Here is a 17,280-nt window from a genome sequence, read left to right as displayed (position 1 = left end):
AGTTTAATTAAAAACATGGTGCACTTGTACTGCAGTACAGTGGTTCTCAACCTTCCAGACTACCGTACCCCTTTTGGGAGTATGATTTGTCTAGCGTATCCCCAGGTTTCACCTAATTTGAAAAACTACTTGCTTACAAAATCAGACATCAAAATACAAAATGGCACAGCACACAATTACTGAAAAATTGCTTACTTTCTCATTTTACCATATAATTATAAAATACATCAATTGGAATATACATATTGAATTTACATTTCAGTGTATCGTACAATAGAGCAGTATAAACAAGTCATTGTCCGTATGAAATTTTAGTATGTACTGACTTTAGAGCTTTCTATGTAGCCTGTTGTAAAACTAGGCAAATATCTAGATGAGTTGATGTACCCCCTGGAAAACCTCTGAGTACCGTGCTTGAGAAGTACTGCTGTAGTAGATTTTTACTGTATACATAGAAGAATGGTATTTTATAACATGACACACCATAAGATAGTGAAAAAGGCATCAGTTCTGTTAGGTACTGAATATCCTTAATGTCACTGATTTCACTGGAAATTGAGCGTATTCAGCATGACCAAGAATCACTCAGCATGTTACAAGACAAAACTGAAAGAGTAATACAGTATCATCCTTCAACCAGAAAACAGAATCTACAAAGCTAAACATGGACAAAGGAAGACTGTAAGTTAAAGCATATTAAAATCAGAAAATAAAATGGTTGTTCGCATGTAACGGCTGATATCCATGATTACTCTTGTCAAGACATGTAGGAATTCTAACATGCACAGACTGTAGAAAGATCCCTTGCCAAGTAACTAATTATTCTGTTGTCTCCCTGAATGCAAGTGAAGAATAGATGAAAACATACAGTACCTCCATTTGAAGGCAAACTGCTAAATTGTTTTCTTCTTCTCCTCTTTCTACCGGTCCGACCTCTATTTTTCCGCATGGTAAGAAAAACTTCACTTTAGGTATACAACCTGAATGAAAAATGGGAAAACAGCCAAGTTCTTTTTTGATATTTCAGTTCCTGCATATAGAAGATTACTCACTCCAAACTTTTACAGATATACACAAAAGAAATTAAAGCTCTTCATATTCAACATGCTTCAGCTTTTCATCTCAGAAAACGCAGGACACACAAGCATTTGAATGAGCAATGCGAGGAGAGAGAAGCAAAAAGCTTCCATCCCATGCCGTCGTCTTACCTAAGAACTGGGCCTAATCCCCTTGGGGAACAGAGGCACTCCCATTTCTACATTTAAAAATAAGACCGTTTCCATGCAGAAACATTATTAATTTACAGTTATGTTGATACAGTGATTAATATAACCCATATATAAAATTCACAGCAAGAGCACTTAAAATAACTATTTTCAATTAAAAAGTATGAGAGAGATAAGGTGGGTGAGGTAGTATCCTTTTATTGGACCAACTTCTGTGGGTAAGACAAGCCTTCAAGCTACAACAGAAGATGGTTCAATAAAAAAATATTACCTCACCCACATTGTCTCTTTAATATCCAGGGACTGACACAGCTACACAACCACTGCATTTAAAAGTATGAACACAACACACATAATTTACATAAATATTCCGTTACCTCTGCAGTTCATTTATTCAATGAATGACAAGACTGGCATGGAAAAAATTAACATGTTATTCCAATAACAACCGTAACTCTGACCTACAACATATAAAATATTTCATAATATACCTACAGTTATAAATTTCAAGTAGTCAAGTTACACATATTCCTTTGATATATTTGACTAAATTACTTGTAAGCACATCTTACAGGTTAGCATTTGGTTGTTACTGCAATGTGGACAGTGACACATGACAATACTGTCATTAACTGAACTGAACCATAGCTTAACTATAAGTGAAAGAAAAGTTTTTTATAGGAATTAATGGGGGCAAGCCATACTTCAAAAAGAAGACACCAGAACAAAATGAGAAGATAGTCAATTTGGAGAGCACTAATTTTGACAGTGAAAACTATCAAGTAAGCGCAATATATCATTGCTAGGTGATAGCACACACACACACACACTATGACACAGTAACTTCTATTTCCTGACGTTGGTGTTGGAACAATTTGTACAGTGGGGGTGCTGAGAGCCATTGAATAAAACTGTAAACCCTGTGTAAAATGGCAATCACTTCAAGCCAGGGGGTGTTCCTGCACCCGATTCCAGGGCACAACATTTTTGAATGTGCATGTACAGGTGTGGGTGAATTTCCCAATAAAAGGAGCATATCTTTTTAGGGGAGAGGATGACGATTCTAACACACATGAATCACTTCTTCCACAGGTAAGCCAGAAAGCCTGTGTGTGTTTCCCCCCTCCAGTTCCGGCATCAGGCCTTTTCTTAACAAATGGTTAGAGCTCTAATAGCAGCACTGCATACTGAACTGAGTAACAATATTACTTCTGGCTCCTTGGATTTTCAGAGCCCTGCGCGAGAGATTAAATAAATAACAAACGTCTCTCCCACCACGGGAGACAGCTATACCAACCCCCCTGCGTTCACAGCTCCGATCGCTGTCTGGAGTACCCCGGCTACATTTTCTGGTTCTTTCCTGAGTTGCCATCAGAAAAAGAGCTTTAAAAAAACCCTACCCGCTAATGCCTGTAAATAATCCCGTTTAAAATACGGCCTTTCGCTTACAGCTCCAGATCTCGCACAGGTAGCACATGGTAACGCAAAAACCTCACTTACACCCAAGCCAGGCCCCGGCGGCCAGACTGCTTGCGCGCATCCCCCAGGGACACAGCTGCAGCGCAGCCACGTGTTTCCTGCCGCCTCTCCCCCAGCTCGGAGCCGCAGGCAGCCATCCAGCAAACACACATAAAGCTCCGCCTCCAGCTCGCTCTCGCCTCTCGCTGGTCTCTTATCAGGCGGGTGAAACGTCTGTATCTGGGGCGAGAGCTCCCCGCCCTCTCGGCTCAATCCTTCCCGGCTGATGCATAAACACCCTTGGATCTTAGCGTAGGCGCTCGAAGCAGCTAAAGAGGCTGAGCTACGTATCGCCAGAGGTGAGTTTGCAAGTTGCTTTCTTCACCCGAGCACCCCCTTCCCCAGCCAACCCACCCCCGGGGGGCAGCGTGCATCAAGCGTTCCTTGCAGTCTGCCTTGGCTTGTTACAGAGACCAGACAACATTTCTTGTGCAGGGCCGGCCTTGGGGGAAATGGTGCTGGGGGTGAACTTGTATTTTGGTGTCCCTGGTCCACATGGGCATGGTGCTCCCCATGGCCCCTGTGGGCTACCCACCCCTGTTGCCCCTAATCCCTGCCCCATTCCCCCTCCTGCACCTCTAACCCCTGCACTGTGCCCTCTGCTCCTAACCTGTGCACCATGCTCCTGCACCCACATTGGGAAATGACCTGGCTGCAGGGAGCAGCTGGCATTGCTGCTCGCTCTCCCCCCCATGCTGCTCCTCCTCACACCCCAAAGGGCTGGTGGGGGAGGGGAGCGAGGAGTGACGTCAGGGTTCTGTGCACTTTCCTGACCAGGGCTGCGGAAGGGAAGGACAGGAGAGCAGTAGTGCAGGTGAGGAAAGTGACATGGATACATGGAGCTCTTGGTGTTGCTCCTCACTTCGCCTCTACGCCCCCGCCTCCTAGGGGGGCACGAAGGAAACGGGGCGGGGGGGGAGTAGCTGTGCATCACTGACCTGCCACGTTCCTCCGGGGGGAGGAAGCAGTGACTGGGAGAAATCTGGGTGCCCCCCATCGAGCACTCCCCTGCCAGCTGGGAGCAACTTCTGACTCTACACTGGCAGTGCTTACTTCTGCACTGCCACACAGCACCCCCTTAACCATGGCACCCCTAGGCAATTGCGTGTGTAGCTCACCCCCGAGGCCAGCCCTCTCCGGGATTGTCCTACCCCGCTCTCTGGCTCACATTCATTTGCAAAGCACTTTGAAGAAGCAAGCTACAGGATCAGTGCCGAGCGTTCGTTGAAAAACTGGAGACCAACCTCATTTTGCCCAATTATTTCTTGGTTTGGCAACAGGAGAGAAATGTACATTTGCAGAAAATTGCATAGAGAGCAAGGGGGTAGGTGTGCATAGTCACAATAACCAAATATATACACCTATATTCTTTTGCTTGTTGCAGTGAACTTATTTTGCCATCCACTAGCTCGGGAGGATGTCCAGCACCCCAGTAGCTCTGGTGACCGGGGCCAACAAAGGGATTGGATTCGCTATTGTGCGGGCTCTGTGTAAGCACTTCACTGGGGATGTGTACCTGACAGCCCGGGACCCAGGACGGGGTCAGGCTGCAGTGATAAAGCTGCAGGAGGAGGGACTGAACCCACTTTTCCACCAGCTGGACATCACCGATCTGCAGAGTATCCGGACTCTGCGGGACTTCCTGAAGGAGAAATACGGAGGGCTGAATGTGCTGGTTAACAACGCAGGGATTGCTTTCAAAGGTACAATGCTGGCTCATTGGCAAGGCTTTGCGAGCTGTAAATTACATGAAGAATGATGAGTAGGTGGTGTCTGCTTTTACAAGAATCATGCTAGCTAGGAAGGCAACCAAGTATGATGATACCTAGCTCATCCCTGTGCCAGCAGAGAGCTGTTCCCTACCTGACATTTTTATGGTGCTTTGTCAGATCTCATTTTTGATCTTTTCACTGCTGTGTTAGCGCAAGATATAACTCGTATTATATAACACAACTCCTGTCCACACACACACACACATATCTCTAGCTCAAGAGAAGTGGTGCTTTAAACTTGAGCTAGCTGGCCCATCTGGGAGCATGCTCAAGTGCTACTAAAGTAGTGCAGTGGGGAGGCTGCTACTCTGTTACTAAAAGCCAGTCACTCTGTGCAGGGTTGCTTTGCAGAATGGCTGCTCTCGCTTTATCTAGGCATGAGAGGCAAGGGAGTGTAGATAACTCAATTTAACTGCAGGGAACACACCTTTAGGGAGCTATTTACCATGGTGATGAACACTGTATAAATAGACTACCAACGTAGCTTCCTCTACTTACTTTGGGAGACTTAGAAAATATTATAGGACTCTATTTGTCAGGAGGCTTCTCTTGATGTTTAGCCTACATTGTTCTTTCCTTAAGTTAATCTTGCTACTCTGATTGCCTCTTGTACCATTTTAAATAATTCCCCTGTGACCTGAATGATGTTGCCCTTCAAATACTGGATTTGGCATTAAACTGATCTGTCGAAAGAAATCATGCATAAATCACTATCTCAACAGAAACTTCTCTTGGTGTTGGGGACTTTAACCCCGACAGCGAAATTCGTTGTCTGTTCAGCTAGAGAGACAGTCAACACCAGCAAGGTCCGTTCAAAAGCCTTTTATTGACAAGTGCACGCATCAACAAAAGGCCGCTCGTCTCCAGTGAGAACCAGGCCCTTTTTACAGCTTAGCATTAGCCTATATAGACAGTTTTATTACGTCATACATCACTCACTTGAGCAAAACCCACCCCCCTTTGTTTAACAACTTAAAACTAGACACTTTTAATATACACACATGCCTAGACTTTATGTCTACAACTTTAGATTATTAATTATCTCTTAACAACACCCCAAAGTTAGAAATACAGGGGAGTTTTTAAACAAACCTATAACTCAACCAAAAGTTAGAATCTGAACCGTGGGATGCTAGAGTTCCTTATCAGCTCTTCAAACACTGTCCTTAGCACAGCTAATGGTATGCCAGCCATGCAATCCCTGGTTTATCTCAGGCTTGTCTCACGTTTTCCAGGGCTCTGTTAAACAATGCTACTTTTCAATACTTTTCCACTCTGGGATTATCCAAAACCTTTGCTAGCCTGATTTCAGTCAGGTTAGCATAACTGTTTTATCTGCTATATTTTCATTCAGGCCTAACATTGGTAAGGAGTATGCATAGTGGGACGTGCTTGCCATGTAATGACTATGCACAGAACTCTTTTAATAGTCCTGGGGGATTCTAGCAAAGGTTATTTGTCACACAGGGTGGATGATACATATTTTTTGCGACAACTCACAAACCACAGCCATCTGCCCTGAGCTCTGGGAAAACCTGTGTAAAAAGAATTTTTTAAAATGTAGTAAATGTTGATAAAGAACAAAAACTCATGTCCTAGTTACAGCTTACATTTCTTATTTGGGAGCTATTATCTTGACTTACCACTGCTTTACCCCTGTTTGATGCTGAAACCATTGAAATCAGTGGTGAATTGGGCCTCGTGTGTCAGTATTCTGTAAATAGTGGTGCCCTGGCACATTGCTCAAGAGAACAGGTAAGGTGGTTATTAGCAATGCCTTCAAGGAACATCTCCACTAGTTTAAGCATGGGGACTACAAAAATTGGTATCTATTTACACTACTTGGAGAGCCCTCATGCTTGTAGTATCTGAGTACCTACTGCAGGATGACAGTGCTCCCTGTTTCTTCCTTCCCTGCCACAAAGAAACAGGCTTAGTTGCCTCCATTTGCTGCAGTTCTTCAAAAGCTTGATGTTGCCTGCATGGGAATCCTATCTCTGTGCCCCTGTCTCTGTGCAGCGCTCATCATCCTGGCTCACAAATGCATGCTGAAACTCGACACCACCACCAGCAACAACCCAGCCATTGCCTAATACGCATGATTGAGCACTAAATCTGTATAAAGAATGCAGCTCCCTGCCCTGTTTTGGGGCATCAGTTGTCATCAGCTCTTGTGGGGGGAGCACAGAACCCTAAACTAAGAGTTCTTAGCAGGTGAAAATCTTCTCAATCTTCCACTAATCTAATATTGCATATTTTGGCCTTTGCATTTTAAAATGTTTATCTTTGCAGCACTGTGTACCTGTTACTTTTCTGCACTTGCTCTGTTAAACATCTGCTTCCTAATTTATACAGAAATGACTACTGTAGAAGGAATTAGGATTAACTCTAGTTTTCAGAGACCTGTATTTTCCCATTAACCTGTGAGCATAACTTCAGTGTTATATATATTTTTCATCTCCCTATGAACAGTTGCTGATACCACTCCATTTGCTATTCAAGCAGAGGTTACAATGAGGACAAACTTTTTTGCAACAAGGGATGTCTGCACGGAGTTGCTACCCCTCATAAAGCCTCATGGTAAGTATAACCTAACAAATACCAAAAGTATCATTAAGAATAACTCTTGCTTCTCACAAGGTGGCAAACCCTACCCTCTGTTAGGAATTCACCGCGCACAGGAGTACCAGTGCATTTCTGCTGCATCAAAGGTAAGAAGACAAGACAAGAATAGCTTGCATGCACGTCTTGACACACAGAATGTCTCTGCTTTTTAAATCTAAAGTTGTTCTATTCCAATCCCTTTCTTTACTAATGGTTTATTCCGGAAGTGCTTATCTGTGCCATTATGCAGAAATGAAGGATTGTCGATTGCCTCCTCTCTCCTTGCTTCGGACAGGAGGAAATGGGGATATTTCAGTGTCCTGCTTCTCACAAACATGGAGCACAGAGGTTGAGTTCAGGGTGCTGTACAAGCTTGCACCCACAGTCACTGAAGAAACCTAGCTCCTTAGTCTTGTTGCTGTCTCCCTGCAGAGAAGTTTCACTCTATGTACACTGCAGCCCTTGTTTCGGGAGCTGATACATTTGCCAGCATCGGGTATGCCATTAAAAATACCATATTATTTTGAAAGGTAGTGAAAATCACCCCATGTGGCGATAAATGCTACAGAATAAAAGAGTTGTGTAGGTCTACATAATAATGGTAAACAGAATGGGAGAGGCCAGGACAAGACAAACTAAACTCACAAATATAACACAGTATTATTATCAACATACAGATGATCTGTGCTTCACTGTGCGTGCAGCAGTTCTGTTTGCCCAGCTGAACCTCTGGGAATGTCTTAGAACCCTGTGATGTCACAGGTGGAGATGTTTGAAAGGGACATAGGTCAAACTTTCCCCAAAATCTAGGTTTTTTTGTAAAAACTTGGTTATACAACACCAAAAACCAGTAGAAAAAGTTCCATGGCTTTGTTCAAAACCAACAGACATTCCCATACTATAAAGCTAAATGATCTGGAAAGGATATCCGTACTTATTTAGATAACGTTTTTATTTCTGGAGGGTGTATTTTAGTTTTTAAGAGACAACTCCTCTTTTCAGCACACATCCCAGATAATGACTCTGTCCACTGAGGAACCCTACAGAAGGAAGGAATCCTGCATGCATTCAATATATGGGAGGATTGGCTGACCAAGACGTGCAGTTGCAGAATCAGTCGTTGTCTTCCCATTTCCCCCACCCCGATGCTGGGACACACGTTGCACTCTGTTGTGTGTTTGGCTTGCAGATCCCCTTCGTGGGCTCCACACAGCCTGCCTTCCCCCAGTGCAGTGGAACCATATTGCTTCTGTTGCATTCAAGGCCATCCTAACCTGTAGGTAGGACTCTTTCCCTAGGAATTTTGAGACCTCTTCATTCATACCAATTTAAAGTAGAAAGGAGAACAAAGTTCCTGTCAAAAGTCCCATGCCCCAGTTTTGCAAACACTGCTGAGAGGAGGGTTTACTGTTGTACGTAGGCCCATTTTTGTTGTTTTGATTTTTTTTTTAATGGGATTATTCATGGAAGCATTGTGTTTGGCAGTGAGTGTTTGCAGGATCAGGATTTGTTTGTGTGTTCAGAAATATCCCTATTTAAAATTGTAGCGGTGGGACATGTCAAATATTTGCTAGCAATTTTATTACATCCAACAGTGTCTTTTTTGGTTTGGTTTTTAAACTGTTGTTCTGAAAAATAATCACCATACATAGATCTTCGTGGAGCACTTTTCAGGATCAAGACCTAATATTGTATGGGCATGTTTATTTTTTATATATATATTTATTTATTTATAATTTTTCTTTTAATAGGCAGAGTAGTGAATGTATCTAGCATGGCAAGTGGATCAGCTCTGGCAAGATGTAGCCAGGATCTGCAGCAGAAGTTTCGTAGTGACACAATCACTGAGGAGGAGTTAGTGAAACTCATGACAAAGTTTGTGGAGGATACCAGGAACGGAGTGCATGAGAAGGAGGGCTGGCCAAATACTGCTTACGGTGTGTCCAAAATTGGAGTCACGGTCTTGTCCAGAATCCAGGCCCGGATGTTGAACAAGGAAAGGAAAGCTGATCGAATTCTTCTAAATGCCTGTTGCCCTGGATGGGTGAGAACCGACATGGCAGGTCCCAATGCCACTAAAAGTCCAGATGAGGGAGCCGAGACTCCAGTTTATTTAGCCCTTTTAGCCCCTGATGCTGATGGGCCTCATGAGCAGTTCGTTAGTGAAAAGAAAGTGCAAGAGTGGTAAAATTGCCTTGACAAACCTTTATTTGTATATGTGAGATGCAGTCCAGAAACAATATCAGATATTACTGATTTATTGTGGGTATCAGTAATTAAGCATCTGTAAATGTCTTTGCCATTTCTAGTATCTTATTAGGGTTTATAGAATACACAAGGTGTCTGCTATTGCAAAATAATTGTAGTTTGGAATAGTGCATTAATTAAACTGTATGCCTTAATTTAGTTTTTAAAAGTATGAAAAATGTTGAAATAAAGTGTAGTTTAATAAGCTAAAATGCATTTGTTGAAATGTATATTCTCTTTAGTGGGGTGGGGGGACGGGAAGAGGTCTGTTCTTTTTAGTGATTTCACATACTGTTCCTGGTGAGATTATGATGTCTATTTGATCTTAAAAGTAACCATATCAGTCTGGAATAGAAAGTCATTCCATTTTAAGTGAGATGGCAAAGATGGATGACTTGACAAAACCGTTCCTACAAACCATTATATTCTCAGCCCAGAAGTCCCCAAGAGACTGCATATGCTGTTTAGTTGAATGCTTCTTCAAACTCTTCAGTATGTAGGGCCTCATGCTGCTCCTACTGAAGTCAGCGGCAAAATCCCATTGACTTCAATGAGAGTAGGATCCAGCCGGGACACTTAATCTTCTGAAGCTAAAGAGTAGCTTGCTAATTCATAGTAAAGGCTTGGAGATACTAGATCTATAGTCAGATTCACCCTGAGAGTAATTTTTAGTCCATTGTAAATTAAATCACATTTTGTGGTGTTCTCATGCCCACAATGAATTAATAAAGTCAGGTAGTCATAGCCTTTTGTCCACAGCTTCAGAATACATTAACCTAGTTCCTATGGCAACAAAAAAAATAGGATAACATTTATTGCTGATTTTCACCTCACTCTTCTAATACTACAAAACATGAACAGTTCAACTGCTTGATAAGTGCCATCTAAACAAAAAAAATTAATTTATTGCAGCTCTATGTTGAATTCCCTGACCAATACACCCAAGAGAAGCAGTGAGAACTTTTTTTTTTTTAAGTATTTTTATAATTCTTTCTCCCAAACTTTCATCCCCAGGCTTCTATGCACAGATCGAGTTGTAAGGATAGCAGGTAAACCTGATTTATCAGGATTATTTTAGATAGTCCCTGTCCTAATGAAGTTACAATCTTTTACTATGCATTTGTACAATGGGCCTTACATTTATGCCTAACACAGTGACACTTTTTTTTGACTGAGGCTCACGAGCCACAAGTGGCTCTTTAATGTGGCTCTGCAGCACAGGATATTAAAACGCAGTGTGATTTAATTATTAGCCCGTCAGGAGGCTTTTACTATGTTAACGACCAATTAAGTTATCAACTTGCACTAAGTTGTTAACTTGTATATCTAGAATATTCTCACAGCAAATAAAACTAAATATTTCCCCTGTCATTCATACTATTGTGGCTCTTCTTGGTAATGTTAATTGCTAATTTGGCTCCTGAACCACTGAGATCTGAGCATCACTGCTGTATTAAATATAATTTAATAATAATACCAAATGAAAAACTTATTCAAACTGCCTCCCAGGCATACTCCACAACACAGAAATACCACTCATCTGGCCTTGTCCAATGTTTGTGATCTGAGCATAAACAAGCACACTCCCAAATGAAATAGTGGAAGTGAAGCCACCTATTATTGCAGCTGTACTAATTTCTGCATACTACATTTCTTTACCACCCAGGCACCAAAAATATGAGAACACAATTCTAGACATTCAGTAACAATTTCATGTTCTGACTACAGGCCCATAAACATAAATGTTTTCCATTGTCAGGATACTATGATCTGCCATATACCGTGTGTACTTGATGTTTAGGCTGTGTAGCTGCAATACGTATATCTGCACTGGTCAGAGTATCCAGAATGCTGTTTGCATACAAGCTGTCAGTTGTTGATTTACACCCAAAGAAATCAATAACCTATTTTAACAATAAAAATAGTCATGAAGGAAAATGCAACCTGAACACAAGGGCCTGATCAGACCAGCATAATAGTGCTCACTGCTACACCGATTGTAAAACTAATAACGGCCTGTCTACACAGCAAGTTGCAGCATGCCAGGATGTGAATCTACAGTGCACCAGGTTGCTGCACAATAGTGTCCCATGCAGACACTGCTCCAGCACAGTGAAAGACCACAAGTGTGGCTTTACATTGTTGGGGTAGCCTCTGAAACGTTATCCACTCAGGGGTATGCTGGGGTGGTTTCTGAGACCTCATCAACTTGGTTCCCAAGAACTCCACTCTACTCCAAATTCATTACTGAGGTTTCTTTACAGGCACACAGTCAAACTATACTTGAGTAGATCAGGATGAAGAATGGGAGTGGGTTACAAGGGATACCACACAGCCAAACCTCCTTCCTTAATGTAGATTTACACTTCACATTACATTCACTATACATTGCATCACATGTGGGACTGGCTTGGTTACTTTGGAGGAACCAATCTCTGTACAGCATGCTCTGTCCACACGCTATCCATGTTTGACCTTACTTTTTGCTTCATCTTTACACTCCCAATTTCTCTTGTCCATTGGTATCTTGTTCTTAGTAAATGGTTCCCTGGGTGTTCCCCCACTTATATTAGCAAGCTCAGACATTCTGTCTTTTAGCTTACTGATCCATTTGCTTATTTTAGCACAAACATTTCATTTTCAGCCTGCTGATCCAGTTGCCTCCCTAATCCTGTCTTCCAAAAAATGAGGCTTCCCCAATATTCAATTACGTATGTCAAGCCATCTTATATTCCATTGCTTTTCTTATTTCTTTTCTTTTCTCCATAATTATTCATTTCATTTGCATCATCTTCCTGTCTTTCTGTGCCTTCTTCCTAAGTTTATTACCTTGAGCACATTCCCAATAGTTGTAATTATTTGAATTACCATAAATACTAGGCTCAAAGTATGAACCAGGGGGTGTAAGATCACAGCCTATGGTATAATCCACCAGGTTGTAATCCCACATTGTAAGATTGCTATGCCTGTAAAGCAGCCTTCTGTAACTTTAACTTTGCTTTATTTTTTAATTGAATTGTAAAAAAAACTAGTACAAAATAGATTTTTTTTTCCATTTATCACCACAGGAAATTTAGGTGTAAAACACCACATAGGCCAGTTAAAATAACATTTCCTAGGTCCATACCAGAAGTGGTCCTTTTCAGCCACCATGCAATACTTGTTATCAGTTTTTACTTTACCAACTTTCCAGCATCTCAACCATATTGTGCAATTTGTTCCCCAAAGTGAACCTACAGGCCAGTACCTCTATGTGTAAGACATTACGCCTGCACGTATAAGTGTCTGCCAAATGCAAACAGCAGTACAAGACCTTGAACGGTCTTGCAACAATATTTGGGGAGGGCAAACAAATTTCTTCCACACCGTTTGGGTTGCAGTGGTCTCATTTAACTTTTTTTTTTTTTTGTATTGGATTTTGTATTGTATTGGACCCTTGTTAATTTTCTTATACTGCATCAACTAGTGTCACCACTCTTGTATCCAATTTTTAACTTTTCTGTGGTGATAAGAGGATAAGTTTTTCTTGTTCCCTATTGCTTACGGCTGCTTTTACATTGTATAGTATGTAACTAGAGCCCGATTTACACCTTATGCACCCCTAGGCACATCATCTTCAGCGCACCCCCTGCCTATAGCTGACATTTGTGCTTTCTGTAAAAAATTAAAGGAAAATAAATATAAATGATAATTTAAATACAGTAGAACCTCAAAGATACAAACACCAGTGTTACAGTTATGGCAGCAGCGCAGACCAAAAAAAAGCAAATACGGTACTGCCTCAAGGCAGTAGCCCCAAGGCTCAGGGCTTCAGCCACAGCGGGTTGGGGCTGCAGCTGGAGGGGGGACGGGTTGGGGTTCCAGGCTTCCGACCCTCAGGAGTACCAGGGCTCAGCACTTTAGACTGGGGGGAGCACTGGGGCTCGGGATTTCAGCCCCGTGGCTCTGCTCCAGGTTTTAACTCGACGTGGGGTGCCAGGGCTCAGGGCTTTAGCTACAAGGGGAGCGCCGGTTTCAGCCCCAGCACTCCCCCGGTAGCTAAAGCCCTGAGCACCGCCCCACCCCACTGAAACTGGGAGCGGGGCCATGGGGAGCCCTGGTGCCCCCTGCGGAGCTGAAGCCAGGATCGGCTGAAGCCCTGCTCCCCCCAGGTCTAAAGCGCTGAGCTCTAGTGCTCCCACAGGGCAAAAGCCCTGTGCCCCCATACAGAGCCCTGGTGCCCCAAGAGTCAGAAGCCTCGAGTCTCTCCCCCTACCCTGCGGCTGCAACCCCAACCCCCTCATGTTGCTGAAATCCGTAACCTCTTCTTCAGAGTTACGGAACATTCCAGAGTTACCATAACTCTGAGGTTCTACTCTACTAACTTTTAACTTTTAGGTGCCCCTAGAACACCAGCACCCCTGGGCACATGCCTACTGTGCCTAATTAGAAATCTGGCCCTGCATGTAACCCTCACATACTACCCATGATATTATTATGAAAACACATAGATGTACTACCAGACTTTTTAAAAAGTAATTACAACATATTGTAAACAGTCAACAAAGTTTCATTAATGAGTCCTTAATTTTGCTTATTCAGGGGATGCAGTACTTTAGTTACTAGCTTCTGTTGAAATGCTTGGTCATGTTCCCACAGCATATCTGTCAGCTTGGTTTCTGACTAACATACCAATTTCAAACAGTCCACTTCCCAGGCCAGTTCTATTAATTTTTTTCAGTGCAGTTGCCCCATCCCCACCTTGGCAGTTTTACACATTTTAAATTATACCTTATTGTCCAGAAAGTTTTTTCAACAGTTCTAAACCATATTCCACCAAATTTTAGTGGGCACAGTCCTTTAGGTTACTGTAGATTGGTAAAATTTAATAACACTGACATAAATAAACTGAACATTTTTGTACAATATTTCCTAAACCATTTGGACCTATTTCCAGTCTAGGATTTTTATTTTTTTTTACAAAACTCAACCATACAATTTTTGTGTTTACTCCCTTAGTAAAATTTATGTTACACTACAGTGAAACAGAACTTTGGATAGGATTTCAATGCTTAGAGGTTTTGTTATGTTGTTGAATGGCCACTGCACCATTCAAAGCAGCTCCATCATCCATAATTAATAACCTGTTAAAATAGAATTTGGGTGGCACTTTCAAATAGGATTTTGGTGGTTGGGTTTCACTCCTTACATTTACTGATTTTCCTGGGTGCTGGGTTGGTTTCTGCTTTTGTGGCACACAGCCACCTGAAAAACAAAATACAATCTATTGTGGCTCCTCTTTGGAGCCCTTATTGGATTTTAATTAAGTACCATGTCTTGTTTACATTTCTTTTACCCCTTTTACTGTGTAAATTGCACGTGTAATAGAAATGTACATTCTTTTCATAATTTAACCTCTACTTTTTACTTGCTATAACATATTAGGCATATCAATGTCATTTTATATTATACATATATATTATTACTATTATTAATAATTACTTTTCTTCTGCAGCTCTTTTAGCTGTTCCTTTATTACTGAAAAAGGATACAGGGACTCTTCCCCATAATCCTGGTTGTAGCTGCCCTTTAAGTCCCTAGTTTTATTTACTAATTTGTTTTTAACATTTACAACTTACTTTTACAACGTTTAACATTTTTTAAATTACTAAGACACCCCAAGTGTTAACTAACAAAGTTAAGGCTGCCAGGAAACACTGGCTGCTGCCCAAAGAGTGTCTGTGTCAGTTTTGCAAACCTTGAATGAAAGATTCAGATGGATTTTTAGTGGAATCTTTTGAAAGCCATTCTGTTTACATGTACATTTTACATTTTCTTTTTAAATAGATGCTTTCTTAAATTCTGAGGTCCCTTGCTATGTTGTATTTATGTATGTTTATTATGAGAGACCAAATAAATATTTTAAACTTGCTTGGTTTAGCCTTGCCAGCTGACCCTCTGAACTTCCTTCTTTTCTAAAATGGCTTTATAGTCCTGAAGTTTTCCTTTTGTAAAGTGCATGTTATGACACATTTAAGTTGCTTACATTTCTGTAACCCTTTTGCCAGGTTGAGTCAGCAGCAACAAGAGTTTACATCTCTAAACTGCAATGTTCATATTTATATAAAGCTTTGAATCAGGGCTGTCAATCACAATTAATGCAAGTGATTAACACAAAACAAATTAACTAGAATTTAAAAGTCATAATTAATCTCAGTTTTAATCGCACTGTTAAACAATAATAGAATACCAATTTAAATTACAAAGTGCTCACTTTATATTATTACAAATATTTGCACTGTAAAAAAGATAAAAGAAATAATATTTTTCAAGTATCAGAGGGGTAGCCGTGTTAGTCTGGATCTATAAAAGCAGCAAAGAGTCTTGTGGCACCTTATAGACTAACAGACGTTTGGGAGCATGAGCTTTTGTGGGTGAATACCCACTTCGTCGGATGCATACTTTTCAATTCACCATATACAAGTCCACTCGGTCTTACTTCTTGTTCAATCAATCTCTAAGACAAACAAGTTTGTTTACATTTATGGGAGGTAATACTGCCTGCTTCTTATTTACAACGTCACCAGAAAATGAGAACTGGCATTCACATGGCACTTTTGTAGCCGGCATTGCAAGGTATTTATGTACCAGATATGCTAAACATTCGGATGCCTCTTCATGCTTCCACTTGTAGGCGCTAAAGATTTACATTGTTTTGTTTTGAGTTCAGTTATGTTAAAAAAATAATTATACATTTGTAAGTTTTACTTTCACAATAAAGAGATTGCTCTACAGTACTTGTATGAGATGACTTGAAAAATATTATGTCTTTTTTACACTGCAAATATTTACAATAAAAAATAATAATATAAAGTGAGCACTGTACACTTTGTATTTTGTGTTGTAATTGAAATCAATATATTTGAAAATGTAGACACATATCCAAAAGTGTTTATAATACATTTAAATTGATATTCTGTTATTGTTTTAACAGTATGATTAAAACTGCAATTAATTGTGACTATTATTTTTAATCTCCCAATTAATTGTGATTATTTTTTTTAATTGTTTGACAGCCCTATTTTGAATAAGTTCTTCACAGGCAAGATAACTTTTTTGGCCTGGGCTCTTATACCTGTTGTATCCCAGCTACATTTTGTTTTACTGCTGTTTTCTCTCCCTTATTTTTCTTCTGTATCTAAGCTCAGACTGTAGTAAGATCACTGTTTTTCTGGCAGGCAATTCCAGCTGCTGTTTCATTTATTTTTTCCTTTAACTTAGCACTACAATTTATTACCTCCCTTTTCTGTGCCAATGTTACATTGCTACTAGTACATTTGGAAGCAGTTAAGCCATACAGAAATCGCTGTTTCCTTTAGTGATTTCAGCTCAGTCGTCCATAGTAAGCCAATTTCAGTCAGATTGTCTCTGTACCTGCAGCAACTAGCACAAGTGCTCATTTACAGACACATTCATTGGGAAGGGTCCATTTCCTTCAAAATGGCTGTCAAGGCTTCTCGGGGGCGGGAAAAGCATATACTATAGTCATGGTAGTTATCACCACTGACCTCTCCTTTGCATAGTTTGTTTGATTACTAAAGATTTCACCAGGCAGGACTGCACCATGTTATACTGCCATAACTGGCTTTCATTCTCAAACCAAGCACTCTCTTTTCTTTAACACTTTTACTCTTTAACATTTCCCCAACCCCGACTGTTCAGTTCCCTTGGAACTCTGCAGTGTTAATTTGTGCAAAAACTCCTTTAAGTCCTCACTCTTTTTCCTTAAATCACTTGCTTATCTCCCAAAGTGACACATGTCTCAGCTAGGGTGACCAGATGCCCCAATTTTATAGGGACAGTTCTGATTTTTGGGTCTTTTTCTTATATAGGGTCCCCCCACCCCTGTCCCGATTTTTCACATTTGCAGTCTG

At 41.1% G+C, this 17,280-nt stretch overlaps 2 protein-coding genes across 9 annotated transcripts in view; one reads left to right on the top strand and one right to left on the bottom strand.

Moving 5' to 3' along the window:
• The window catches only part of SETD4 (SET domain containing 4), a 57,137-nt gene that overhangs the window by 21,553 nt on the left and 18,304 nt on the right, over positions 1–17,280 (bottom strand). For 2 of the 7 annotated variants that reach the window (XM_039541883.1, XM_039541923.1), the window contains exons 1-2: positions 2,727–2,847; positions 874–980 (exon numbers count right to left, since the gene is read on the bottom strand). In XM_039541883.1, coding sequence (XP_039397817.1) covers positions 874–949 — 76 coding nt within the window. In that variant the 5' untranslated portion in view covers positions 950–980; positions 2,727–2,847. Of the gene's footprint in view, positions 1–873; positions 981–2,626; positions 2,849–17,280 lie in introns of those variants that run through there. The other 5 variants (XM_039541896.1, XM_039541901.1, XM_039541917.1 and 2 more) reach the window with 4 other exon arrangements.
• On the top strand, positions 2,860–9,581 carry LOC120406799 (carbonyl reductase [NADPH] 1-like). 2 transcript variants are annotated; one of them, XM_039541937.1, is made up of 4 exons: positions 2,860–3,043; positions 4,153–4,447; positions 6,989–7,096; positions 8,872–9,581. In XM_039541937.1, the coding sequence occupies exons 2-4, from the start codon at positions 4,162–4,164 to the stop codon at positions 9,306–9,308; spliced, it is 831 nt and encodes a 276-aa protein (XP_039397871.1). In that variant the 5' UTR covers positions 2,860–3,043; positions 4,153–4,161; the 3' UTR covers positions 9,309–9,581. The 2 variants fall into 2 exon arrangements, with proteins under 2 accessions (XP_039397871.1, XP_039397867.1); XM_039541933.1 differs by having other exon boundaries at positions 4,129–4,447.

The sequence above is a fragment of the Mauremys reevesii genome, linkage group 1 (genome assembly GCF_016161935.1).
Source record: "Mauremys reevesii isolate NIE-2019 linkage group 1, ASM1616193v1, whole genome shotgun sequence".
Classification (NCBI taxonomy): Eukaryota; Metazoa; Chordata; order Testudines; family Geoemydidae; genus Mauremys; species Mauremys reevesii.
The sequence above is the reverse complement of the archived record's forward strand: the minus strand, read 5'-3'. Positions and strand labels throughout refer to the sequence as shown.

Bases quoted from the DNA above. Each gene is read 5' to 3' on its own strand.
- LOC120406799 (XM_039541937.1), top strand. From the start codon at position 4,162: ATGTCCAGCACCCCAGTAGCTCTGGTGACCGGGGCCAACAAAGGGATT. The intron at 4,448-6,988 runs GTACAATGCTGG...CCCTATGAACAG, and splicing joins CGCAGGGATTGCTTTCAAAG to TTGCTGATACCACTCCATTT. The intron at 7,097-8,871 runs GTAAGTATAACC...TTCTTTTAATAG, and splicing joins ACCCCTCATAAAGCCTCATG to GCAGAGTAGTGAATGTATCT.